Consider the following 24298-nt stretch of genomic DNA (forward strand, 5'->3'; position numbering starts at 1 on the left):
TCAACAGCCTTCATGCTAAAAACTCTCAATAAACTAGGTATTGATGGAACGCATCTCAAAGTAATAAGAGCTATTTATGACAAACCCACAGCCAATATCATACTGAATGGGCAAAAACTGGACGCACTCCCTTTGAAAACAGGCACAAGACAAGGATGCCCTCTCCCATCACTCCTATTCAACATAGTGTTGGAAGTTCTGGCCAGGGCAATCAGGCAAGAGAAAGAAATAAAGAGTATTCAATTAGAAGAAGAAGAACTCAAATTGTCCCTGTTTGCAGATGACATGATTGCATATTTAGAAAACACCATCGTCTCAGCCCAAAATCTCCTTAAGCTGATGAACAACTTCAGCAAAGTCTCAGGATACAAAATCAGTGTGCAAAAATAACAAGCATTCCTATACACCATTAATAGACAAACAGAGAGCCAAATCATGAGTGAACTTCCATTCACAATTACTACAAAGAGAATAAAATATCTAGGAATCCAACTTACAAGGGATGTGAAGGGCCTCTTCAAGGAGAACTACAAACCACTGCTTAACGAAATAAAAGAGGACACAAACAAATGGAAGAATATTCCATGCTCATGGATAGGAATAATCAATATCATGAAAATGGCCATATTACCCAAAGTAATTTATATACTCAATGCCATCCTCATCAAGCTACCAATGACTTTCTTCACAGAATTGGAAAAAACTATTTTGAAGTTCATATGGCACCAAAAAAGAGCCCGCATTGCCAAGACAATCCTAAGCAAAAAGAACAAAGCTGGAGGCATCATGCTACCTGACTTCAAACTATACTACAAGTCTTCAGTAACCAAAATAGCATGGTACTGGTAGTAGCAAAACAGATATATAGACCAATGGAACAGAACAGAGGCTGCAGAAATAACACCACACATCTACAACCATCTGATCTTTGACAAACCTGACAAAAACAAGCAATGGGGAAAGGATTCCCTATTTAATAAATGGTGCTGGGAAACTAATTAGCCATATGTAGAAAGCTGAAACTGGATCCCTTCCTTACACCTTACACAAAAATTAATTCAAGATGGATTAAAGACTTAAAATGTTAGACTTAAAATCATAAAAACCCTAGAAGAGGCCGGGCGCGGTGTCTCAGGCCTGTAATCCCAGCACTTTGGGAGGCCGAGACGGGTGGATCACGAGGTCAGGAGATCGAGACCATCCTGGCTAACACAGTGAAACCCCGTCTCTACTAAAAAAAAAATACAAAAAACTAGCCGGGTGAGGTGGCGGGCGCCTATAGTCCCAGCTGCTCGGGAGGCTGAGGCAGGAGAATGGCGTAAACCCGGGAGGCGGAGCTTGCAGTGAGCTGAGATCCGGCCTCTGCACTCCAGCCTGGGCGACAGAGCGAAACTCCGTCTCAAAAAAAAAAATAAAATAAATAAAAAATAAAAAATAAAGGCCGGGCGCGGTGGCTCAAGCCTGTAATCCCAGCACTTTGGGAGGCCGAGACGGGCGGATCACGAGGTCAGGAGATCGAGACCATCCTGGCTAACACAGTGAAACCCCGTCTCTACTAAAAATACAAAAAACTAGCCGGGCGAGGTGGCGGGCGCCTGTAGTCCCAGCTACTCGGGAGGCTGAGGCAGGAGAATGGCGTAAACCCGGGAGGCGGAGCTTGCAGTGAGCTGAGATCCGGCCACTGCACTCCAGCCTGGGGGACACAGCAAGACTCCGTCTCAAAAAATAAAAAAAAAATAAAAAATAAAAAAATAAAAATAAAAAAAATAAAAAAATAAAAAAATAAAAAAAAATTAAAAATAAAATAAAAAAAACCCCTAGAAGAAAACCTAGGCAATACCATTCAGGACATAGGCATGAGCAAGGACTTCATGACTAAAACACCAAAAGCAATGGCAACAAAAGCCAAAATTGACAAATGGGATCTAATTAAACTAAAGAGCTTCTGCACAGCAAAAGAAACTACCATCAGAGTGAACAGGCAACCTACAGAATGGGAGAAAACTTTTGCAATCTACTCACCTGACACAGGGCTAAATTCCAGAATCTACAAAGAACTCAAACAAATTTACAAGAAAAAAACAAACAATCCTATCAAAAAGTGGGCAAAGAATATGAACATACACTTCTCAAAAGAAGACATCTATGCAGCCAACAGACACATGAAAAAATGCTCATCATCACTGGTCATCAGAGAAATTTAAATCAAAACCACATGAGATACCATCTCACGCCAGTTAGACTGGCAATCCTTAAAAAGTCAGGAAACAACAGATGCTGGAGAAGATGTGGAGCAATAGGAATGCTTTTACACTGTTGGTGAGAGTGTAAATTAGTTCAACCATTGTGGAAGACAGTGTAGCGATTCCTCAAGGATCTAGAACTAGAATTACCATTTGACCCAGTGATTGCATTACTGGGTGTATACCCAAAGGATTATACATCATGCTACTATAAAGACACATGCACATGTATGCTTATTGTGGCACTATTCACAATAGCAAAGACTTGGAACCAACCCAAATGTCCACCAATGATAGACTGGATTAAGCAAATGTGGCACATATACATCATGGAATACTATGCAGCCATAAAAAAGGATGACTTCATGTCCTTTGCAGGGACATGGATGAAGCTGGAAACCATCATTCTCAGCAAGCTATCACAAGAACAGAAAACCAAACACCACATCTTCTCACTCATAGGTGGGAATGGAACAATGAGAACACTTGGACACAGGAAGGGGAACATCACACACCAGGGCCTCTCAGGGGGTGGGGGACTGGGGGAGGGATAGCATTAGGAGAAATACCTAATATAAATGAGGACTTGATGTGTGCAGCAAACCAACATGGCACATGTATACCTATGTATCTAATGTGCACGCTGTGCACATGTACCCTAGAATTTCAAGTACAATAAAAAAAGAAAAAAGAAGTGAAGCCCGAAGATGTGTCTGAATTGCTGCAATCTCATGATAAAACTTGAACGAATGAGGAGTTGCTTCTTATGGATGAGCAAAGAAAGTGGTTTATTGAGATGGAATCTACTTCTAGTGAAGATGTTGTGAACATTATTTGTAATGGCAATAAAGGGTTTAGAATATTACATACACTTAGTTGATAAAGCAGCAGCAGAGTTTGAGAAAACAGATTCCAATTTTGAAAGAAGTTCTACTATGGGTAAAGTGCTGTCAAACAGCATCTCATGCTACAGAGAAATCTCTCATAAAATAAAGAGTCCATTGATGTGGCAAAAAAAAAAAAAAATACAATTTTATATATATAGTTGCTCTTCCCTTCCTGAAAATTTCATCCAAAAGCCATTAGGTAGGGCCAAGCAAGCTAAGCATCCCCACAAGGGAGAAAACCTGCCATGGTGAATCCACATGGGTGTGTTGGGATCCAAGCAGGGAGACATCCACACAGTGTCAGCATCAGACACCTCAGTCACACTGGGGTGAGCAGAGCCTCCTCAGTGGGGGGTGGGGCACAGAGGAATGCAGCCACAGGAAACTGGTTATACACCAGGAAATTGATCAAATAGGAAAACAGGAGACAGATTTCTCACTGGTTGAGAAGGTAGCTATAAATACAGAAAAGAAGAAAACTAGAAAAAGCCCTTCCAGCTGGGGCAATATAGGAGGACTCTGTCTCTACAAAAAATGAAAAATTAACTGGGCATGGTGGTGCACACCAGTAGTCCTGGCTCCTCAGGAGGCTGAGGTGAGAGGATCACTTGAGCCCAGGATTTCAAGGCTGCAGAGAGCTATGATTGCACCACTGCACTCCAACCTGTGCAGCTAGAAAACTCTACCTTAAAAAATAAACATAATAAATAATAAAACTCAGTAATACAAAAACAAGTAACCCAATGTGAAAATGAGCAAAGGATATGAATAGATGTTTCTTTACAGAAGATATACGAATGGCCAATAAACACATGAAAAGATGGTCAACATCATTAGTCAACAGGGAAGTGCAAACAAGAACCACAGTGAAATACCGAGTCACACCCACTAAGATGGCTATAATTAAAAAACAAAAAAACCAGACAATAACAAGTGTTGCCAAGGGTGTGGAACAATTGGAATTCTTATTCGTTGCTGGGGTGAAATGTAAAATGGGACAGCCACTTGGGAAGACAGTGTGGTAGTTCCTCAAAAAGCTAAACATTGAATTAGTTGTTTGACCTAGCAATTTCACTCCTAGGTATATACCCAAGAGACATGAAAATATACGGCCACCAAAAACTTCTCCAAGAACATTCACAGCAGTATATATTCATAATAGCCAAAGAGTGGAAACAACCCAAATGTCCATCAACTGACGGATAGATAAACAAAATGCGGTATGTCCATACAATGGAATTATTCATCCATTAAAAATGAAGTACTGGCCAGGCACGGTGGCTCACGCCTGTAATCCCAACACTTTGGGAGGCCGAGGCGGGTGGATCACGAGGTCAGGAGATCGAGACCATCCTGGCTAACACGGTGAAACTCCATCTCTACTAAAAATACAAAAATTAGCCAGGCATGGAGGCGGGCGCCTGTAGTCCCAGCTACTCTGGAGGCTGAGGCAGGAGAACGGCGTGAATCTGGGAGGCGGAGCTCCGGTGAGCCGAGATCGTGCTACTGCACTCCAGCCTGGGCAGCAGAGCAAGACTCCGTCTCAAAAATAATAATAATAATAGTAATAGTAATACTGATAATAATAAAATAATAAAATAAAATAAAAATGAAGTACTGATTTATGCTACAATATGGATGAACCTTGAAAACATTATGGTAAGGGAAAGAAGTCAGTCACAAAAGACCACATATTGAACAATTCCATTTATATGAAATGTTCAGAATAGGCAAATCTGTAGAGACACAATGTAGATATTTACCTAGGGCTGGCAGGGATGGGAGAATTGGGAGGTGAAAGCTAACGGGGATGGGATTTCTTTTGGGGATGACGAAAATGTTCTAAAATTGACTATAGGAGTGGTTGTACAACTCTGTGAATATACATATTAAAAAACATTACACAGTGTACTTTAAATAGGTGAAGTGTATGATATATGAATAAAATCTCAATAAAGCTATTACCCCCACAAAAGGACAAAGAAGTTAGCTTGAACAGACTTTCACATTTGGGACGATTTGCAAATTAAATAAATAATATAGTAACAAAATACAACCCACTGAATACAATAGGACTCCATTTGTTGACACTGATCTAAACAATGCACAAAGAGTTTGATGAGGGGCAGGATATATACATAGTCTAAAAGTTCCTCCCTGCAAAATACTTATTAAATGCAAAGGGAAAAATAATAACCTTACAGGGAGAAACTTACTCCTTACTCAAATATCAAAGTTAACATCGCAGTAAAGGATACATCAAAATCATGTACCATCTGTTAGGACGATGAAATGAGAAGAATTCAATCAATATCATCTCTGTGATATTCCTGTCAAAGATGCATAGTCTAAATTGAATTGTGAGGAAACATGAGATAAACCCACACTGAGGGGCATTCTACACAATAACTGGCCATGAAAGTCAAACAAAGACTGGAACTAACTGTCACAGATGGAAGGGGACTAAAGAGACATGACAACTGACTGCAATACATCTTTACTGCATCCTTTTGATAATGAAGGACATTTCCAGAACCACTAACAAGGTTTCATGGGGTCTGAGGAGTCAACTGTGATAGCATTAATTTTCTAATTTTGATGATTGCATTGTGATTTCAAGGGAGAATGTCCTTGTTTGTTAGAAATACAAACTAAAGCATTATGTCAGCAACTTGAGTTCAAACAGGTAAGTGGAGGAGGGAGTTTCTTTGTAATGCTCTTGACAATTTCTCTGTAAGTTTCAGACTGTTTAAAATAAAACAAGGAACTCTAATATATACAATCTAACTAACTGGTCCATATTCTTCAAAAATGTCTGTTACAAACATATACAAAAAAGGTTGATAAACTGTTTCCAGGTAAAGGAGACTAACAAGAACTTAAAAACTAAATACAATAGATAATATTGAATTAAATCTTGGACCAGAAAAAATAATAATAACATAAAGGACATTACTGGGACAACTGATGAAATTTGAATAAGATCTGAAGATTATATAATGTATCAACGTTAAGATTCCTAATTTTAATCATTGCAATGTGGCATGCAGGTGATGGCCCTCAGGAAATGCATGCTAAAGTATTTAATAGTAAAAGGGCATGGTGTCTGCAACTTATCCTCAAATGCTTCCATAAAAATAATTTTATAAGAGAATGATAATGCAATTGCAGCTAAAAGACAGCTATACTAGAGTTTTGTAACATTCTTGCAACTTTCCCATAAATTTGAAATTGTTTTTAAAACTTTTAAATAATATTAAAAATAAAATGAAATATAAAACTCAACACCATGTACATAAAATAAAAACACACACCAAAAAAATAAAGCTTAAATACAACCCCGTGGTTTGGAGGAGGGGGCTGTGAAATTCAGGGAGGAGGAGAATGTGAGCGAGTTTAAAGAGATTAAACACACAACTTTTGTTTTGTTTTGTTTTGTTTTGTTTTGAGACGGAGCTTCCCTCTTGTCGCCCAGGCTGGAGTGCAATGGTGCGATCTCGGCTGCAACGTCTGCCTCCTGGGTTCAAGCAATTCTCCACCTCAGCCTCCGGAGTAGCTGGGATTACAGGCGCTCGCCACCACGCCCAGATAATTTTTCTATTTTTTGTAGAGATGGAGTTTCACCATGTTGGCAAGGTTGGTGATCTACTGACCTCAGGTGATCCGCCCACTTCCGACCATCTCGGCCTCCCGAAGTGCGTGAGCCACCATGCCTACACAAAGTGCGTCAGCCACCATGCATACACAATTTTTGAAACAGACTAGGGAGGGGAGCTGCCGAAACAACCCCCAAATTTCTCATCTCACACTTCTGAGGAATGAGATAGGGTAGAAGTAGGGACAAGCATGAAGGGAGATTTCATGTTTTATCTTTATCTTTTGGCATTGTTTGAACATTTATTACATAAAATACAACCAATAATTAAATATGTAATTTTTTAATACAGACAAAAAATGGTGGAACATCCATATAATGTTACTAAGACAGCTGTTAGGAATGAGATAGAGCTACGTCCATTAACATATAAGAAAACTATGTCCTATTTTTTTTAAAGGCAATTACAGACTGGCAGAGAATATGAATCATTGTTGCAAAAAGCATCTAAATAGTTCACATATGCAACATAGTAACTATAAGCCATGCTACTTCTGGAAAGATGATTAAGGAAGGACTTGTATACACTTGTCTGATTATTTTATGACTTTGTGTTCACTTATAATTTTTAAATTAATCTTATGTGAATATATTCTTATGAAAAAAATCAAATAATATATGTATTGCGTTTATGATTTAAATACATATTACTGTGGTTTAGAGAAGGAATTGTTTCTTAAAGGACAATTCGTATTTCCTTCTTCAGCCTGAAGAGTCAGAAGGCAAGACAATTAGTATTTTTAAATAAGGAAATGTAAACTACTTTTCAGAAAAACATAATGTACAGCAATAATGATTATGTAATCATGCCTCTATTAATACAGCAACCGTTTAAAATAATGCAAATGCACAATAACCAGGCTGTTTCCAATTTCCTTGGACTGGTTGGCGAGAGTCCCACTTTCCTGGACTTTCCCACTCACATTTATGATCCTGCGCAGCGTATAACCACTACTTACCTCGCCAAACCCAACAAACTTTGCAGGCGAAGGTTTCTATGTTTCTCCCTCCATTTCTACTTGACAAACCCCTGCCTGGGGCTGCGCTCGGAGTCATCTTCACTTCCTCGCTAAGTCAGGTAAAGCCTTTCCTGACTTTCTCCAGGCTGGGGAAAGAACCCTCACAACCCTTACCCACTCCCCGGCTCCCATTGCCTCTTCTTCCCTCTGCCCACGGTGCTCCCCACTTTGCGCGGTGATTTTTGCTCCGGGGGCCTGCCTCTCAGAGGCAGGGAAAGTGCCTCTAAGGGAAAGTGCTCTAAGGGTGGGACTGATTTAGTCTGGACATTCCTGACCGGTAGCACTACGCCCATAATGACCCGAAAATAAATGCCTGCGTAAATTGCTTTGGGAAGCTGTTGGGCAATTTATTAAGAGTGGTGAAAATGTCCCCTTCCTGCTGAAACAGTAAGAATCTTGAAGAAATAATCCTCCCCAAAGGAGAAAACTATATACAAGAAGGTTTTGGGTTGTGTATTATTTTCATACAGAAAAACTAGACACGGCAGAATATCAAGTAATTGAACGTTTAAGTAAATTACACAGTAACATAATACAGCATTACTCGGCCAATGAAAAGTATGCTTATGAGGATCATAGCACATAGCAAATACTGAAGTGTGGCCTCAAGTAGAAAAGACTGAAGACAAAAGCACATGTTCACCAGGACTAACATTATGCAAAATAAGGACGCACATTAAAAAAAAAAAAAAAAAAAAAGGCTGAGTCTTTTAGGGGTAGCATGGGGATATTTTCCCTGCTTTCAGTTCTATGATTGCTCTTCTAGCCATGCGAACAGTGCACAGAGGTTGGAAGTGGCGTCAAGAAGAGTCTTAACATTGTGTACATGATTGTAAAACTGAGAAAAAGAAGGCATTTTCAGCCAGGGGAATGCGTTTCTAATGGAGGGACTTTCTGCACCTTGACCTGCCAGTAGGGGTTGGGGCCCGGCAGTGGAATTCCGGGGAAGGGGGGTCTCAGAACAAAACGACGGCCACCGAGTCCACCTGAACGAAAGGGCAGGGAAGGGGCCCCTCGCCCTTGACCCTTAGGCTCTGCTCCAGCCACCCGGAGGTTACGCGGAGCAGAAGGCCGTTTGGGTTGAATGCGTGGGGTTTTTCCAGCGATCGATCCCTTTGGACTGGCTTCCCCACCAGCAACCTGCGCGTCCCCACCACAACCAGCCCGATGGCCGAGCGAAGTTTCGGGAGACCTTGCGGGGAGGGCACCTAGCCCTAGCCGACCCGGCCGCGCTTTGTCTGGGGCGCGCGCCCGCCCGTTTCCGGCCCCGCCCCTCGCCTTGGTCCCAGCCCGCCCCTCCCCCGACCCGGCTCCAGCGCCTCAGCTCCCGCCCGCCTGGCTTCCGCGGCTTCCCCCACTTCTCAGCCGGCTTCCCTCTCCCCTCTCCTTCCCTTCCTGCCCTTTCACACTCACGCCCCAGCCCCCGTCACCAGCTCCCCCAAGGACTTGCAAACTTCGCCCTGCGGAGCGGACTCTTCGGTTCTCCGTGGAAAATCAACCAGACCCAAAACAGAAGTCCCGGGCTTGGGGAGATACCACGCCGCGCGCCTGAGCATCAGGGCTTCATTTCTCCAGGCGACATCTGCGGGAAGGGAGACCTAAAAGCCATGGCTGGGGAAGAGAGGCAGGTGCCTGGAGTAGTGAACGATGGAGATGGCGACGGCGGCGGGGCGGCCTGCACCCAGCGATTCCGAAAGTGCCCATGTATCCGTCTGGGTTTTTTTGTTTTTGTTTTTGTTTTTTCTTAGATCATCCACCAAGGCCAGGGTTTCCGAGTGAGGCGCCCACTTCGCATCCCACAGTACCGCCACGTGTGTTCCCCATGAGCTCTTAATTTAAGAGAGAACCCAAGAGCTCTTTAAGAGAGAACCCAAATAATATATGAATACCTTCTCCAGTAACTTCAAGTCAGGGGCTCAGACACACACACACACACACACACACCCCTAAAACCTATTTCTTTCTTGGAAGAGCGTGTGTCCCTCGGCTGTCCTTCCAGCTCTCCCTTGGTGCATGTGCAGGACACACAGAAGGGTGGAGTGTGGGTTGCCATGATTTTTACACAGAAGGTGTCACACTTTGGGATCTGTTCCGCAGGGAGGCCACAGGTGCCAGGGGACGGGGAAGAGACTGACTCTTGGCAAGAACATTTCTTTGCATTGTTCAGTGCAGTTTTTTTGACTCTTTGTTTGTCTAAGAGATAGATCTTCCTTGCCAGAAAAAAAAAAGTGTTATAAAAATAAAAGGAAACAGGATTACGATGTAAAAGACGAATAGATAAACCCGGTTCTGCAGATATGCGGCGCGCGCGCCTCACGACCTCGGATACATTAACTGAAGTTGCCGCGCACTCATACCCGGGTTCACCTCGCCGCTCGCTCATTCCTCCTGACCAAGGCCCATGGTCAGAGGTGTCCGCGCCCCGCGGCCGTTGGAGGACGCGGCCTACGCTCGAAAGCTGGCAGAGCCCTCCACGCGCTCGGAACTCGGTCTTCCCGATGCAGCCTCCCAGCTATCCCAATGTCCGCTGCCTTTCCCGAGCCCGGCCTGGAACCCGCCTCTCTCGGGGACCTTGACCTCGCGCGGACCTCGTCGCCTTGCTTAGCTCTCCCTGACCTGCTTTTGAACCCGCTAATCCCGTCCCGAACTCTCGCCCCGCGGCAATCCCTTACCCCGGCCCCGGCGCGCTAATTCCCGCTGACCCCACCGCCTAGCCGCCTGTGACTGGGATGAGGGCTTCCACCTCTGAGTGCAGGTGTGATCTGGACCTCAGGCCACACCTGCCCCGCATTGTCCCCAGCCTGCGCTCGCACGCCCTAGGACCCAAGCAAACCGTCTCTTGCCTCAAACATTCTGCCCTTCTCTTGCTTCCTCTTGTTTCCCTAGCATAATTTATGTCTTTCTTTAAGAAACCCATCGGACGCACAAAGATCAAAATCTTAGGTAACACGCTAAGCTGGCTACGCTGTGGGGAAGCAAGCACTCTCCCACGTGGCTGGCGCGCAATGAGGGCGCAGGAAAGGTAAGCAGGAGACCCGCCGCCGGGAGCCAGCGCCAGGCGCGGGCGAGGCGGGCAGGCAGGAAGAACCGCGGACAGGGCGACTTAATCTCATTTTTACAGCGGGAGAGTGAGATGAGACGATAGCTTGAGCTTCTAGGGATGGGGCTGAGATTCCGGAGAGACACCTACTAGTCATTTCCTAATCTTTTGTGCTGCTTAGAATTTTTTTCTCAGATGCAAGTTTTCCTTTTGAAAGAAAAAGGAAAAGAAAAAAAGGCAGAGCGGAGTGGCTCACACCTGTAATCCCAACACTTTAGGAAGCCAAAGGGAGAGAAGTCCTAGAGGCCAGGAGTTCCAGACCAGCCTGGGCAACATAACGAGATCCCTGTCTCTGCAAAAAAATAAAAATAAAAAATTAGGCGAGTGTGGTGGCTCCCGCCTGTGGTCCTAGCTACTCAGGAGGCTGAGGCCGGAGGATAGCTTGTGCTTAGGAGTAGAAGGTTTTAGTGAGCCGTGATCGTGTCACTGCAACCAGCATGGGCTATAGAGTGAGACCTTGTCTCTTAAAAAAAGAAAGTAAAAGTCATTATTTTAAAAGTTGATGAAATTAGTTCACACCATACGCATTTACAAACACAGGTCACACACACACGCACACACACACACACACACACACACACACTTCCAAGGTGGGGGTCTGCATGTTTGTTTGGGGTTGTTTTGTTTTGTTTTGTAAGCGAACTGAAACCAACACAAGGCACTGTACTCCCCTTCTTGGTGTTTCATTATTCCAGGACCATGGAGGCTTCGTAAAAAGCATTTCTTTAAGGGGAGTTATTTTCAGAGGCTGTTTTCTAGCCAGGAAAAAAAAATTGGATACTTAAACTTATCCCCTGGGCTGCACAACATGTAAACAACCAGGTAGAATGCTCCTCCCAACCCCAAAGATCAAACTCCGGGGTTCCAGCCTTGATCGTGTATCACTCTGACTGTCCTGGGAAGCTTGGCCATCTCCAGTGATGTAGGCTGCACGACTGACTATTCGAGTCTGTTTGGCTCACAGCTGTCCCCCAGTGCTTGGCATATTGTAGGAACTCAATAAACATTTGTTAGATGACAAATATTTCAAAGAATGTGCAACAGCTCCTGGAGAACTGTTTCCAGTAGATATAGATATAAATTCCTAGCAGCATCTTGGAGTAAGAGGACAGGCTGCCTAGGCTGCCACCTCTAGAAGGCCTTGGATAGACGGCCAGTGCCGTCCTACAGAGGCCCAACAGTCACCCAACACGGGCTGTCATTCAGCTCCTCACTCTTGCATTTTGAAAGTCCTCTCCCGGCCGGGTGAGGTGGCTCAAGCCTGTAGTCCCAGCACTTTGGGAGGCCGAGACGGGCGGATCACAAGGTCAGGAGATCGAGACCATCCTGGCTAACATGGTGAAACCCCATCTCTACTAAAAAATACAAAAAACTAGCCGGGCTAGGTGGTGGGCGCCTGTAGTCCCAGCTTACTCGGGAGGCTGAGGCAGGAGAATGGCGTAAACCCGGGAGGCGGAGCTTGCAGTGAGCTGTGATCCGGCCACTGCACTCCAGCCTGGGCTACAGAGCGAGACTCAGTCTCAAGAAAAAAAAAAAAGAAAGTCCTCTCCCAGGGCTAAGAGATAGAGAATTCCTCTAGCCTGTTCCCACCAGGCCGGTGGCTCCTAGAGACCCAGTCCTGGGTAACCTCTCCTATTCACCAAGGACAATAGGCCACTCAGCAGACCGGCCTTGGGTGCTTGTGTTGGGATCCACCTGAGCCTGCGAGCAGGGACTCTGGCTCACATGGTGAAGGGGAAACTTCAGAGAGAGGGTGACCTAGGAAGAGGTGCCAGAGATGCCTGGCTTCTGATTGCCAAGCTCAGTCTGGAACCCGCTTGCAGGTGACACGGATCACTGATCATAAATGATTATTGCTTGAGGCAACAGGGCCCCAAATCTGAGGTTTTCCCTAGCACTGGGGATATGGGAGACAGGTGGTTAGTGACCTTGAATGTACAGTGTTCTGGCTTGCACAGAAGGCATGGCAAAGACAAAAAGGACAAAAAGATGAAAAGGAGACCTGCCTACTTTGTAGTGACTAGTGGCAAAGACAAAAAGGAGGCCTGCCTAAGTGGTAGGTCACTGTAGGCAAGCTCTCTGAGGCACAGTCAGGAAGGAAAGGTGAGCCACTGCCCTTGATGGAAACACAGGAACAAAATGCTTCAAGCCCATTCTAAACTTGTGTTTTACTGGATTCATTTGACTTTTAACACACCACAAATTCAAAAGGTATCAAAGGATATAAAGGCTACCCATGCTGGCCTCCAGGCCTTTCCGCAAAGACAGCCCAGGGAGCAGTCCCAATGATCCCAGCTGTACCCTGAGCTTTCCAGGAGCACCTCATGAGAAATGCCTGAGAAATGATGCCTGCCCCCTCCCGTGTGTCCCCCCACCCCCCGCCACACACACACACACACACACACACACACACAGCCATTACAATCTCCCTTTGTCTCTGTGCCAGAGGACTCAGATCTTTCTTGGGCTCGAGTTGCTGTTCCTTCCCTGAATTGTTCTTCCCTGAGCCTCAGGAAAGGCTGATGGATAGGCTGGAGTTCTCAGGTTGGGAAAAATGCAGGATCTGGCTTTGGGTGTGAGAGCGGAATGATAAACTCAGAATGCTCCCCAATGTCTGTGCCAGGGCTGAGTTGGATGAAGGAAGACAGGGTTCCAGCCCGGGCCTCACAGTACACTGTCCTCTGAACCCAATGACCACTTTTGGGAAGCAGAAAGTTGAACCAAACTGGGAGGAGAATTGCTGTCCTCAGCCTTGGCAGCCAGTTTCATTTCTCCTGCACCCACCACCTGGGACAGGCACTAAGGTAGTCAATGTGGAGGGCCCTGGAATCTGGGTTCACAACCCGCATGCTAGACAGTCTCCCGCTGCTCCATTGGGCATGGCTAACCTCCTCATTTCTTCATTCACCCTGGCAGGAGGAGGAGAGGGACCAATTAGGGCTACAGTGTATTCTTGGCTTTAAGCCTTAAATGACACAAGCTTAAATCTTTCCTTCGGCACCCACAGAGTGCCAGGTAAAGTGCACTGGGTAAAGTGCTCTAAATATATTAATTTACTCCTCTTAACAGTTCCAGAGGTTGATACTAATATTACTCCCACTTGATGGATGAGAACACTGAAGCATAGAGAGGTTCAGCAGCCTGTTAGCAACTGGTTAAGTGGTAGAGCCAGGATTTGAACCCAACCTAGCCAGGAGCCACGACTCTGAATCATTGCCTCAGAGACTGTATTCCTACAATGCTGCAGTCCAGGTGGCTCTTCCCCATTGGACAAAACCAGAAAGAATGCTTCCAGAAGGTGACTGATTAGCTGGGGACCCATAGCCATCAGTGGCCTTTCCCAAGCCTTGCCGGGCTCATCTAGCTGCTCCCAGGAAACCTCCCCACTCTTCTGGTCAAGCTGCTGACCTGCAGGCTGAAAACCAGTTTGGGAGTCTCAGGCATGCTCACACAAAAGGTAGAAATAATCTAATTTTCATCAATAATGAACGGATAGACAAAAAGTAAGCTAATCATACAATGAAATATTCTTCAGTCAGAAAAAGAAATGAAGTACTGATACACACTACAACATGGATGAAATTTGAAACAGTATGCTAATAAAAGACGCTAGGCACAAAAGCCACAGGTGATGATTCCATTTATATGAAATATCTAGAATAGGGAAATCCATAGAGATAGAGAGTAGATTAGTGCTTGCTTAGGGCTGGGGGTTTGAGGAGATAGAAGGCTGGGAGATCCAGATTTCTTTTTGAGGTGATGAAAATGTTCTAAAATTGACAGTGGTGATGGTTGCACATATCTGTAAATACACAAGAAAACCATTGAATTATACACTTTAAATGGGTGAATTATATGACATGTGAATTACATCTCAATAAAGCTATTACCAAAACACAAAAGTCAATACAGCATACACACATAGTTCGAGAACATAAGGCCGCCACCCAGCCAAGGTAGATCCAGGCTCTGCCCTGCAAGTGTCCATGTCCTTGCAGTCCAAGTTTCCTTCAGTGTCTGTAGAGGCCACAGCTCCCCTGCAGTGAATGACACTGCCCCTCAATTCAAAAGGCCCCTCCTGTGCTGTGCCAGGAGCCTGGATCCAGCCTACCAAGAACCTCTTAGACTGGGAGACAGCCCCCTTCACAGAGTGAAGTTGGAGGGAGGGGAAGAAATTTTTGCCTTGGCAGGGCCCTTGGAGTCCCACACGAACCAACCATGTGACCTTGGTCTCAGTATCCTCTTCTGCAAATTGAGACAACTGAGTCCCTACCCTAAATAGTCTTGTGAGTATTTCATGAAATTATGAGTCTAGCACAACTTCCAGCACTAGCCAGTGTATTCCATGTTAGAAACAGATGAAGGATCGAGCGAATTTGGGGGATGATGTAGATAAAAACAGAGTAGTGCGAGTGAAGGGATTTAATTTGTTAAGAAAGAAGAAAAAGTTTTAGAAGATTGTCTCAAGTCTCTTGCATTTCTTTTGTTCATTTCAACTCCACACCTAGTGGGATTGTATTTGCCTAAAATGGACAAGTGAAAGAGGGCACTCCTACCCCTACAGGGAGAGGGCAGAAGAGAAGAGGGGAAATAAGGAAGCAAGGAAAAGGGAGATGGAGGAAGGAGAGAGTGTTGGTGAGGAGGATACTAGGGAAACTGCCTCGAAAACTCAAGGGACAGGAAGGACAGAACTGCCCAGGGAAGGGGTGGCTGAGGGGAGAGAGGAAGGCTGAAGAAAAGAAGGAGAAACAGAGGCAAAGGGAGGGAGAGGTGACCAAATCATCAGGTGAAAGGGGAGGAGGAGGAAGAGTCACAGAGAACTACCGGGGAGAAGAAGGAAGAAGCCAACTAGCCTGGGATCAATCTGGAGAAGATTACCAAGTCAGGAGTCCGAAAGCCCCCCTTCCAGAACCTGGGGACACTGGTCTCCATTGGCTGCCGACTGGGACCTCTCTCCCTATTCTGGCCCAGCCATCCTCTCCCTGCTCTTAGGCAGCCCTGGAGAATCCTGAGTCCTGTGGATGGACAGGTCTTTTCAGATTAAGTTGGACACCTGGAGGTTGGGTCCAGTCACACACCCAGTCTTCTGCCCAGGTCTGTTCAACCATCCCCGAATGAACCTCCTCCCACAAAACTTCCCCCACCTCCCAGACCCCACTACCCCTGGCTTGCCCCCTCCCTGACCCCACCCAGAGACCTGACCATTTCTCATTTCCTGAACCAGAGCATGCTGATCACCACTGGCCTTTGCTCCAGCAAAGTGCCAGCTTCCCCAGCCCTTGTCTAAATTCAGGTGGTTCCCAACCAGGCTTCACCTGGAAGCCTTTTAAATATATGGATAACCAGTAGGAACCACTAAGGAGTCATTTAGTCTTTAGCTGAGCACCAGCCATTTTAAGTTGTCTGGTTGATTTAATATGTGGCAAGTGTTGAGAACTCCAGTTTGCCTCCTTCCTTAAGCCTTCCTGGCCCTGGGCCAAGGCCACAGCCAAGGCAGTACTGCCTAATATATATTTGCCTGGTTAGGTACCTAGAGGACCTCCTCAGGTCTGACATGTTAGCAATGGTCACTCCGGTGTGGCCTTCTTTACAGCCCAGCCTAGACCCACAGCCTCCCTGGGGGAAGCCCTCCTGGTTAGGCCCTGGGACTCAGCAGATCAGGAAAGTTGCCAGCACCTTGCTTCAGGCCTGGCACACAGGCAGCAGATCTTGACAGGCTCTAGAGCTCCCACAGCTTGGCTGGAATCTCTGCTGGGGCAGAGAAGATGGAGCAAAGAGAGGCAAAGTAGGTAAGTGCTGCCTTAAGGGGCTCTGTGCTGTGCCCTGGACGTGTCTTAGGCCCAGAAACCCACACTGAGGTGGCAGAGGGAAGGATTCAGCAGCAGTTAAAGCTACTGTCCTGCAACCCAGAGCACACAAAGCCAACTGAAGACCTTGTAGGCCTAGGCCAGCGAAGGTAAACGCCAGGTTGGACAGGTGGTGGGTCCAGAGGTGGTGCAGTGGCTGGAGTCTTTGGCTTCTCACCCTGAACCAGGCAGGTTCAGCACAGCAAATTTGGGCTCCCTGTTCCCCACTCAGGGGTAACCTCTCACCCATGCTCATAGAGAGTGCCCCTACAGCCCAAGGGTCCTTCTCCCTGCATAAACCCCAGAGGGCAACACTGGCATTCAGCACAGACGTGCCACAGTCATTTTGTGTTGTCTGAAATGAGCTGTGACTGAGCCTGCAGGGGCTAGTGATCCAGGAGGGGCCTACACAGTGAAATTTGAGGAGCTCCCCGACCTCTCTTGACACCCCAAGGACCTGCCTATGGTCTTACTGTTGAAGCTACCTCCTTCACTTTCAGCACTGCTACTTTTCTCAGAAATAAATATATTTTTATTGTTTTATAAAAATAACAATGCTCATTGTAAAAATACCAAAATCCAATACGATCACATCTTAAAATGTCAATCTTTCCCTAGCAGTGGGTGAGTTAGTGGGCCCCTCCCAAACAGGCTGGTGCAGAGGTCAGGATCCCAGGCACTAGAGGTGGGGCACAGACAGGGGGCTGGAGAAGGAAGTGGGGTGCAGAGGCTTTCTGCCAACTCAGACAAAGAAACTACTCCCTGAGTAGTTTCTGTGAGGATTGTTCCTCTCTGCTCATCCCAAGTTCCCAGCTCTCTTTAGCTGCAAAAGAACTCCCATTCCTGCATGATGGCTGAGCAGAATGGCAGGCCTGGAGACTGATTTTTTGGGAGGAGGGCAAGTGCCGCGGAGGATTTCCCAGGGACCTTAAGGTGGGCCCCAAAACTAGAGAGGAGAGAGGAGCGCAAGTACCGAAAAAGAAAGTTGTCAGAGCAGAGCTGAGGAACCCAGGCTGCCTGAGCCTCTGGGGCTCTGGGCCTGAAATGGCTGGGGGGATGCGCTAGCTGAGAGAGTTAACGGGGCGGTAGAGGCAGAGAGGGTCAAAGGGGAGGACAGGAAAGAAGCAGGGGGAGCCCCGGAAGGCACCCATGACTGCGCACCGCGGGAGAGAGGCCAGGCCCCAACCTCAGCTAGAGGGAAGCGCACCCTAAGTAGCCAGACTGAGCAGGACAGAGTGCAGGCCTGGAGAGCCGGCCTGGTGCACCGGCCAGAGCATCCCGAAGGATACGAAAGAAGACAGAATGCCGGACAGGTTCTGAGCACCTGAGCCGGATACTGAAGGCTCTGCCAGAGCTGCAGAGCGCTGGCAGTGAAGGACAGAACCGCTTCGCAGAGAGGTACCGGGTAGTGTCTGGGGGAACCTGGCCTACGAATTCCACCCGCCCACATACATCCCTTCGCTCCCCTAGCAGCCAGCACAGGCCTCACATTGCCGACCCTAGAGAGGGCTGCTGTGGGTCGTGGTGTTGGGGGTAGGGGCAGGGGAGTGTATTTATCCACAGGCACCGGGGATCCAGTTCTTAGCGCCAGGAAGGCTCGGGAGATCCGTCCCTCCTGCTGAGTGGCCAACAGGCGAGAAGGTGTGTGGTGCAGGCTGGAGGGTCCACGGGGAATGACCGGAACAGGCCCAAGCCCCGAAAAGGCGGCAGGAATGGGAGGGTGGCAGAGGATGCTGAGCAAGGCTGAATCCAGAGAGGATGGCCTCTTTCCCCGACTCCAGCCCGGCTTTGGAGAAGCCCCAGGGGATCCCAGTTCTAAAGGGTCTCTAAGGGGAGCTGGGAGCAGGAGTTCCCCTCCCTGCCAACGGTCTTCCCATTTCTCCCACTGAGAATGAAGGACCTGAACCACTACTGCCCTCCCGCCACCGTCTGGCATTACCCTTCCAACTCCCTTAGGTTCAGTTTCTCAATCGCCTTACCAAAAAAGAGAGGAAGTAAAGAGTCGGAAGAAATTCTCTGGGCCCCTGGGGTCTTGGCGGGTTGAGATCACAGTGAGGCCGCAGGGGGAGACTGAAGGTGAAAAGGAGAGCAGCAGGCCCGGGACACCTGCGCTCAGGTCCCAGTCGTGAATAGGGAATCCCTGATCCCAGTGAATTCGCGCCAGGCGGACTCGCCACGCCTCCAAGCTCTGCCTCCGTCTTGCACTGGGCAGGAAGTTTCCTCTAGAGCTAGGCAAGCACTCAGCGTAGGCACGCTTTGTTCCCCAACCCACGCACATACTCTGAAGGGGCGGTGCCACACCCCTACATCCCCCAGTACACCCTCACCATGCGTCTGTACCCAGGCACAGGTGGCCCAGCTTTCCTCACCAGGGACCCGGGGGACCTAGCGAAGCAAGATGTCCTCTGTCTCTAGGAAGGGGAGGATGCGGGTGGGAGCCTAGTGGCTCCCGCACAAAGCGCCAACTTGGTGGGGAATTAGATCGCCCAGGCAGCGAGCTTAGGGAGGCACTGGGGGCCAGGCGGCCTGGGGTTCAAGAACCTCTGTTCCTGCGGATGGCCAGGCTCCCAGCTCGGCTTGAAAGGGGTCTGACTGGGTCAGGGAGGGCTCAGTGAGGAGACCCAGTCCTCCTCTCCACTGCTCCTCTATACACACCCCGGCGCCTCCGGGCACAGAAGCCCTGACTTCCTCACTCCATCCCAGCGTGCTCGTGCACTGGGGCTGGGGCCCCACTGCCCAGTCCTGCCCACAAGAGACACTCAGGATTCCTGAGGGAGGCCGAATCTTATACCTCCAAGAGAGAACGTGAGAAAGGAAGAATAAAGGGTGCAGGAGAAAGGAGAAGACTGGAACACCCAAGAGTCCATATCTAGCTGGCTTGGAGCCGGCCAGGTGCTCCCTGCAAGGCTCCCAGGAGCAGACAGGGAAGGGAAAGCTGCCAGAACGTCCAGAGTCCAGGCTCCAGAGGACTCTATAAGAGGCCTCCGACCTCTCCCAGGAGTGTGCTCACACCCAGGACCTCATCCATAGGCACTGGAAGAGGACTCCAGGACTGAGACTCGAGTTATTGGCATGGCAAGATGCCATTTGTGAAATGAAAAATTAAAATGATGCCAACAAATGAAGCCTGGCACGGTCCAGCAAGTGCTGCTTTTCCATTTTTGTCTGCACGGAAACCGGGGCCTCATCTGCAGCAAGCAGAACCGCTAGAGATGGGGGTAGGGGTGCAGTGTCCAGGCAAGCCTAGTGTTTGCTTATGTTTCTGTTTATAATTTTTGTATATTAGATGCATCTTACTCAAGTAATAAAAATAAACTTGAGAGAGCCAGAGAGGCAAAAAACTGAAGTGCAGAGTAGAGGTGGTGGCTGGGTGAGAGACAAGACTTTTGGGAAGCTTGGCGGATGGAGAGGGAGAGGGTCTGACCTGCATGGCTGTCATTAAGGAGTTCACTGCCACTGCTAGGGCCAGGCCAGAGGAACAGTGCAGAGCTCACCGCACACAGGCAACATGGATTCCTTCAGCCAAGCTCAGTTCCACTGGGTCACACTTTCCCCAGGACCCTCCTGAAACCTCTTTCTCACTCCTTCCTTCTACATACATACACATTCCTACAGTGCTGTGCCCCAGGCCCACAAACTCTCAGCGCCTACAGGTAGTCCACGCTGCTCTCCCTCTGAACACCCTTGGGCTCAATCCCACCTTTCCTGCCACCCACCCAAATCACTTTGTGGCTGCATTTCCCCTCCTTCCTTCCTTCCTTCCTTCCTTCCTTCCTTCCTTCCTTCCTTCCTTCCTTCCTTCCTTCTTTTCTTCCTTCCTTCCTTCTTTTCTTCCTTTCTTCCTTTCTCCCTCCCTTCTTTATTACCAGCAAGCCCTCCCGACCTGCCCTTTTTTACCCTCCTCTTTCCCTAGGTTCCATATCCTAAGTAGAGTAGTTGTTAATTATTCAATCAAATAATTGGTATGTGTCCCCCTGCAACCTCACCTTCTGCCGGGAGTATCTGGCATCGGAAACACTCAACCATTCACATGAACACTGTACACGCACTATGGTACTGACACACGCACACACTCATATACCTGCTTTCCCACTCACAGGGATAATGGAGGCTGCACCAGGGACACATGCAGCCATGCTACAGCCACTTTCACGGGCATATCCACACCCGCTCTCACAACCCCCTTAACCAGATTATTGGACAGACCGAAGCACCCTGCTCACGCTAGCAGGTCAAAAAAACGAAGGAAAGTCTGAGATTGTAGTGCTTTAGGGGAAGAGGTCACAGGCCTTGTTGCGCGTGCACACATTTGCACACACACCTTCGTTCTCAATCTCTCGTCCAGGTCCCCTTCTGAGTCAAAGAAAGTCCCCTCCCAGTGCGTTGAGAGAGACATTAGGCTCGGGCGAGCACCGGCCTCTTCAGTAAATGCTGGGGATCCGCACGCCTCGGGGGGCTGAACCCCGGGACCCCAGCTGCTCAACTCCTCACAGCTTGACCCTGCTTCACTTCCAACCTTGCTCACCTCCGCCCTTTACCTCTCCGCAGACTCGGAGAAGGCGGGACCCGGGACAGCGACACAGCGACAGAGCATGGGGATAGCTCCGCGGAGGGAAACAAGGAAATCCCCACCTTCTATCCCTGTCTCGTGGTGCGGTCCCCTGTGACGGCCTCAGACCTGCGGGGAAACCAGGACTTTGCCGTCTACCACGGTCTCAGCCTTTCTCTCGAGTCTCTGGGCGCCTGCACCCGGCTGTCTGCCTGTGCGCCTGTTCAGTCTCCCCCGGGGACGCGGGTGAGTCGGTTTCCTTGCCTCACTTTCCCAGCCTCATTCGCCCATTCTCGCCCTTGATCTTCCATGAGGGCCAGGGGAGGGGGTCCTCCCGTCTGCGTTCATGAGTGTAGGTGTGGGTATAAATCTAGGGGTTGGCGCACTGAGCCCAGGCCTGCGCCCCCGCCTCCAGCACCCCCACCGACCCCACCCTGCCAAGCCCCCGAGCAAGGCCAACCTCCTCTTCTCTGCTAGGTCTCGCCGAGGTCGCCTTCTTTGCTCACTTTGGTTATTGATCCTGCTGAATCGGCCGGAGCGCAGCGGCTGCGCTTCTGTGGGAACAAGGGAGTGGGGAGGTGAGTAGGCTAGGGGAACGGTGGAGGAGAGGAGAGATTGATTAACTTTAGGAGGGGTTGTAGGGCATTCTTCAAGGCCGCCCCATTCTCCCTCTGCCGGGCTTGGAGCAGGGCTAGACTACGGGTGGAGTGGGACCACCGCTCCCCTCCCCCTCCCTCTCTCCCCCTGGCGTGGAGCCCCGGCGCAGCTGGGAGTCTAGGAACCCTGACTCCCGCCCAATCAGCGGCGAGGGGAGGAGCAGCGGCCAGGGGCGGGGCCAGAGGAGGAGGAGTCGGGCGGGGGCGTGAGGGGCGGGGAGCCGCGCTCAAGACCAGCCTAGGCTGGCTCCGCGATAGTGGGGTTGGCAGTGGCGGTCGGCATGGGCGATGGGGGCGCCGAGCGCGACCGGGGCCCTGCGCGCCGGGCGGAGTCTGCTGGCGGCGGTGGGCGCGGCGGGGACCGCGGCGGAGCGGAGGACTTGCGAGCTGATGGCGGTGGCCACAGCCCAACGGAGGTGGCCGGGACCTCAGCCTCCAGTCCCGCAGGCTCCAGGGAGAGCGGAGCCGACAGCGACGGGCAGCCCGGGCCCGGCGAGGCAGACCACTGCCGCCGCATCCTGGTGCGAGGTAAGGGGACAGCACGCGGCCCTGCTCCACTGGACCCTCACCCTACCCATACTGGGGCCCCCGACCTTCCTGCAGGTGACATCTCCCAATTCATACATTCATTTATTCATCATCCAGTCATTCATTCAGCAAATATTATTTTGAGCGTCTATTGTGTGCTGAACATTGAGCTGAGTGAGGGGACAAAGCAGCGAATGGGACCGAAGCTGTCCCCGTTTCTCCGCCTCTCGGTCCAGTCCCCTAGTCGTAGGCCCACCCGGGACCTCTACTGTGGCGGGGGCAGAAATGGAGTGCCGGATGCTGAGAGCCTGGTCTCTGTCCCGTGACCCTCAAGGCAAGTGCGGAGAAAAGCGTCACGCGCGCTCCGCGGGGACAGGACGTGGAGAGAGCAGCGTCGGCAACCGCGGGAGGAAAAGGCCCCGGCTCTGCAGGGCGGCCGGGGTGCTTCCTCCCCTCCTGCTCAGCTGCAGTTTCCCATCCCCGGCAATCCGGACCCGCACGGATTGCCCGGGGGAGACGGCGCGGGACGCGGAGGGTGGCGTGCGCGGCACTCGCCTGCTGTGCTTCACTCTCTCGCTTCCCACTTCCTCGCGGCGCCTGGGCCCAGCCGGCTCTCGGCGCCGCCTTCCCGCGGCCTGGCCTTTCACGTCCTTCCCTTTCTCCCTTGGCTCTCTTCCTCCTCTCTTCTTTCCTGGCCATTCCTCTCAGCCGAACGCGCCTTCCCGGCACCTTCTTCCTGCAAGCGCCTGGATCTGGACTGCGACCGATTACCCAGCTCTTCCCGGCCTCCTTGCCGCGAGGCCGAGGCTCCCCAGGCCCCCAGCGCCAGCCTTTCTCAGTGCCGAGGGCTCCGCTTTCCCTGGATCTGGGCCTTGCCCGGCGAGATGGGAGGAGAAAGGGGACTCCAGGGTCTTGCCCTCAGCCCGACCCCAGGTCGCGGCCAGAGACTGAAGTCTGTTGCCTCCTCCACCCGGAAGCCCCGCGACCGGGAGACCCAGCGCCAGAAGAGGCCACTGGCGGTAATGGCTCCCCCAGGCTCCTTCCTGGGCTCCCTCCTCCCGGCTTCCTCCCGCTGCCTCTTTCCAGCCTCTTCACACGCGCTGCTCGGGAGAGCCTCTGGGCCTCTGGAGGCCACTGGCCCGAGCTGATTTCTTTGGCCTCCGCCTGGGGAAAGGGAACAGGCTGGAAGCTGGCCCTGGGTCGTTCCGGCGAAGGGATTCTGTTTAGTCTGAGCTCGGCTACCCTCAAGCTGACTGGGACACCCTGGGCCAGTTGGGCACGACCTCTCTGCGGCTGCTGGGTGTGGGTGGCTCTGAGGACTGGAGTGCAGAGCATGAAGGCAGCCCAGTGTGAGGGTGACTGATGACTGCCTTGAATACAGAGATAGGGACCCTAACTCTGGGAAACATTGCTGGTGCCAGATGTCACTGGGACAGTGGGTGCTCACTGCCACTCATAGTTGACTGCTTAAGTCAAGGCAGTTATACCATCAGGAATTCTAGCAGGTGTATGGACCTGTTGGGCACTAGGGATTAAATCCGGTTTTATTCTTTAGACTGTGGGGTGTCCTGAGTGAAGGCATAAGCAGCCCTTTTGGTTCCTTTAAAAAAAATCTGTTGGACTGCCAGAGAACTCAGTCCCCCAATCCCACACATTCCCAGGGGAAGATCTAAAGTCCCTGCCTGTGACACTCATCACCTTGAACCCCACCTATGGGTGGGCATTTTCTTCCCCCAGGACAATTATGAGTTCTTTGCCCACCTAACACCCTCTCCACCCTACTAACCCTTTATGTAGCGCAAATAAGTTTTGTGT

The 24298-nt window shown here is 49.6% G+C and overlaps 1 protein-coding gene across 1 annotated transcript in view; it reads left to right on the top strand.

The window, feature by feature from the left end:
- Positions 1 to 22177: 22177 nt before the first annotated feature.
- VAX2 (ventral anterior homeobox 2) overlaps positions 22178 to 24298 on the top strand; it is a 31365-nt gene continuing 29244 nt past the window's right edge. Inside the window, exon 1 of the mRNA XM_010361912.2 lies at positions 22178 to 22483. Within this exon, the coding sequence (XP_010360214.1) occupies positions 22237 to 22483 (247 nt within the window). The 5' untranslated portion in view covers positions 22178 to 22236. The remainder of the gene's footprint in view (positions 22484 to 24298) is intronic.

This window comes from Rhinopithecus roxellana, chromosome 17 (genome assembly GCF_007565055.1).
Source record: "Rhinopithecus roxellana isolate Shanxi Qingling chromosome 17, ASM756505v1, whole genome shotgun sequence".
Lineage (NCBI taxonomy): Eukaryota > Metazoa > Chordata > Mammalia > Primates > Cercopithecidae > Rhinopithecus > Rhinopithecus roxellana.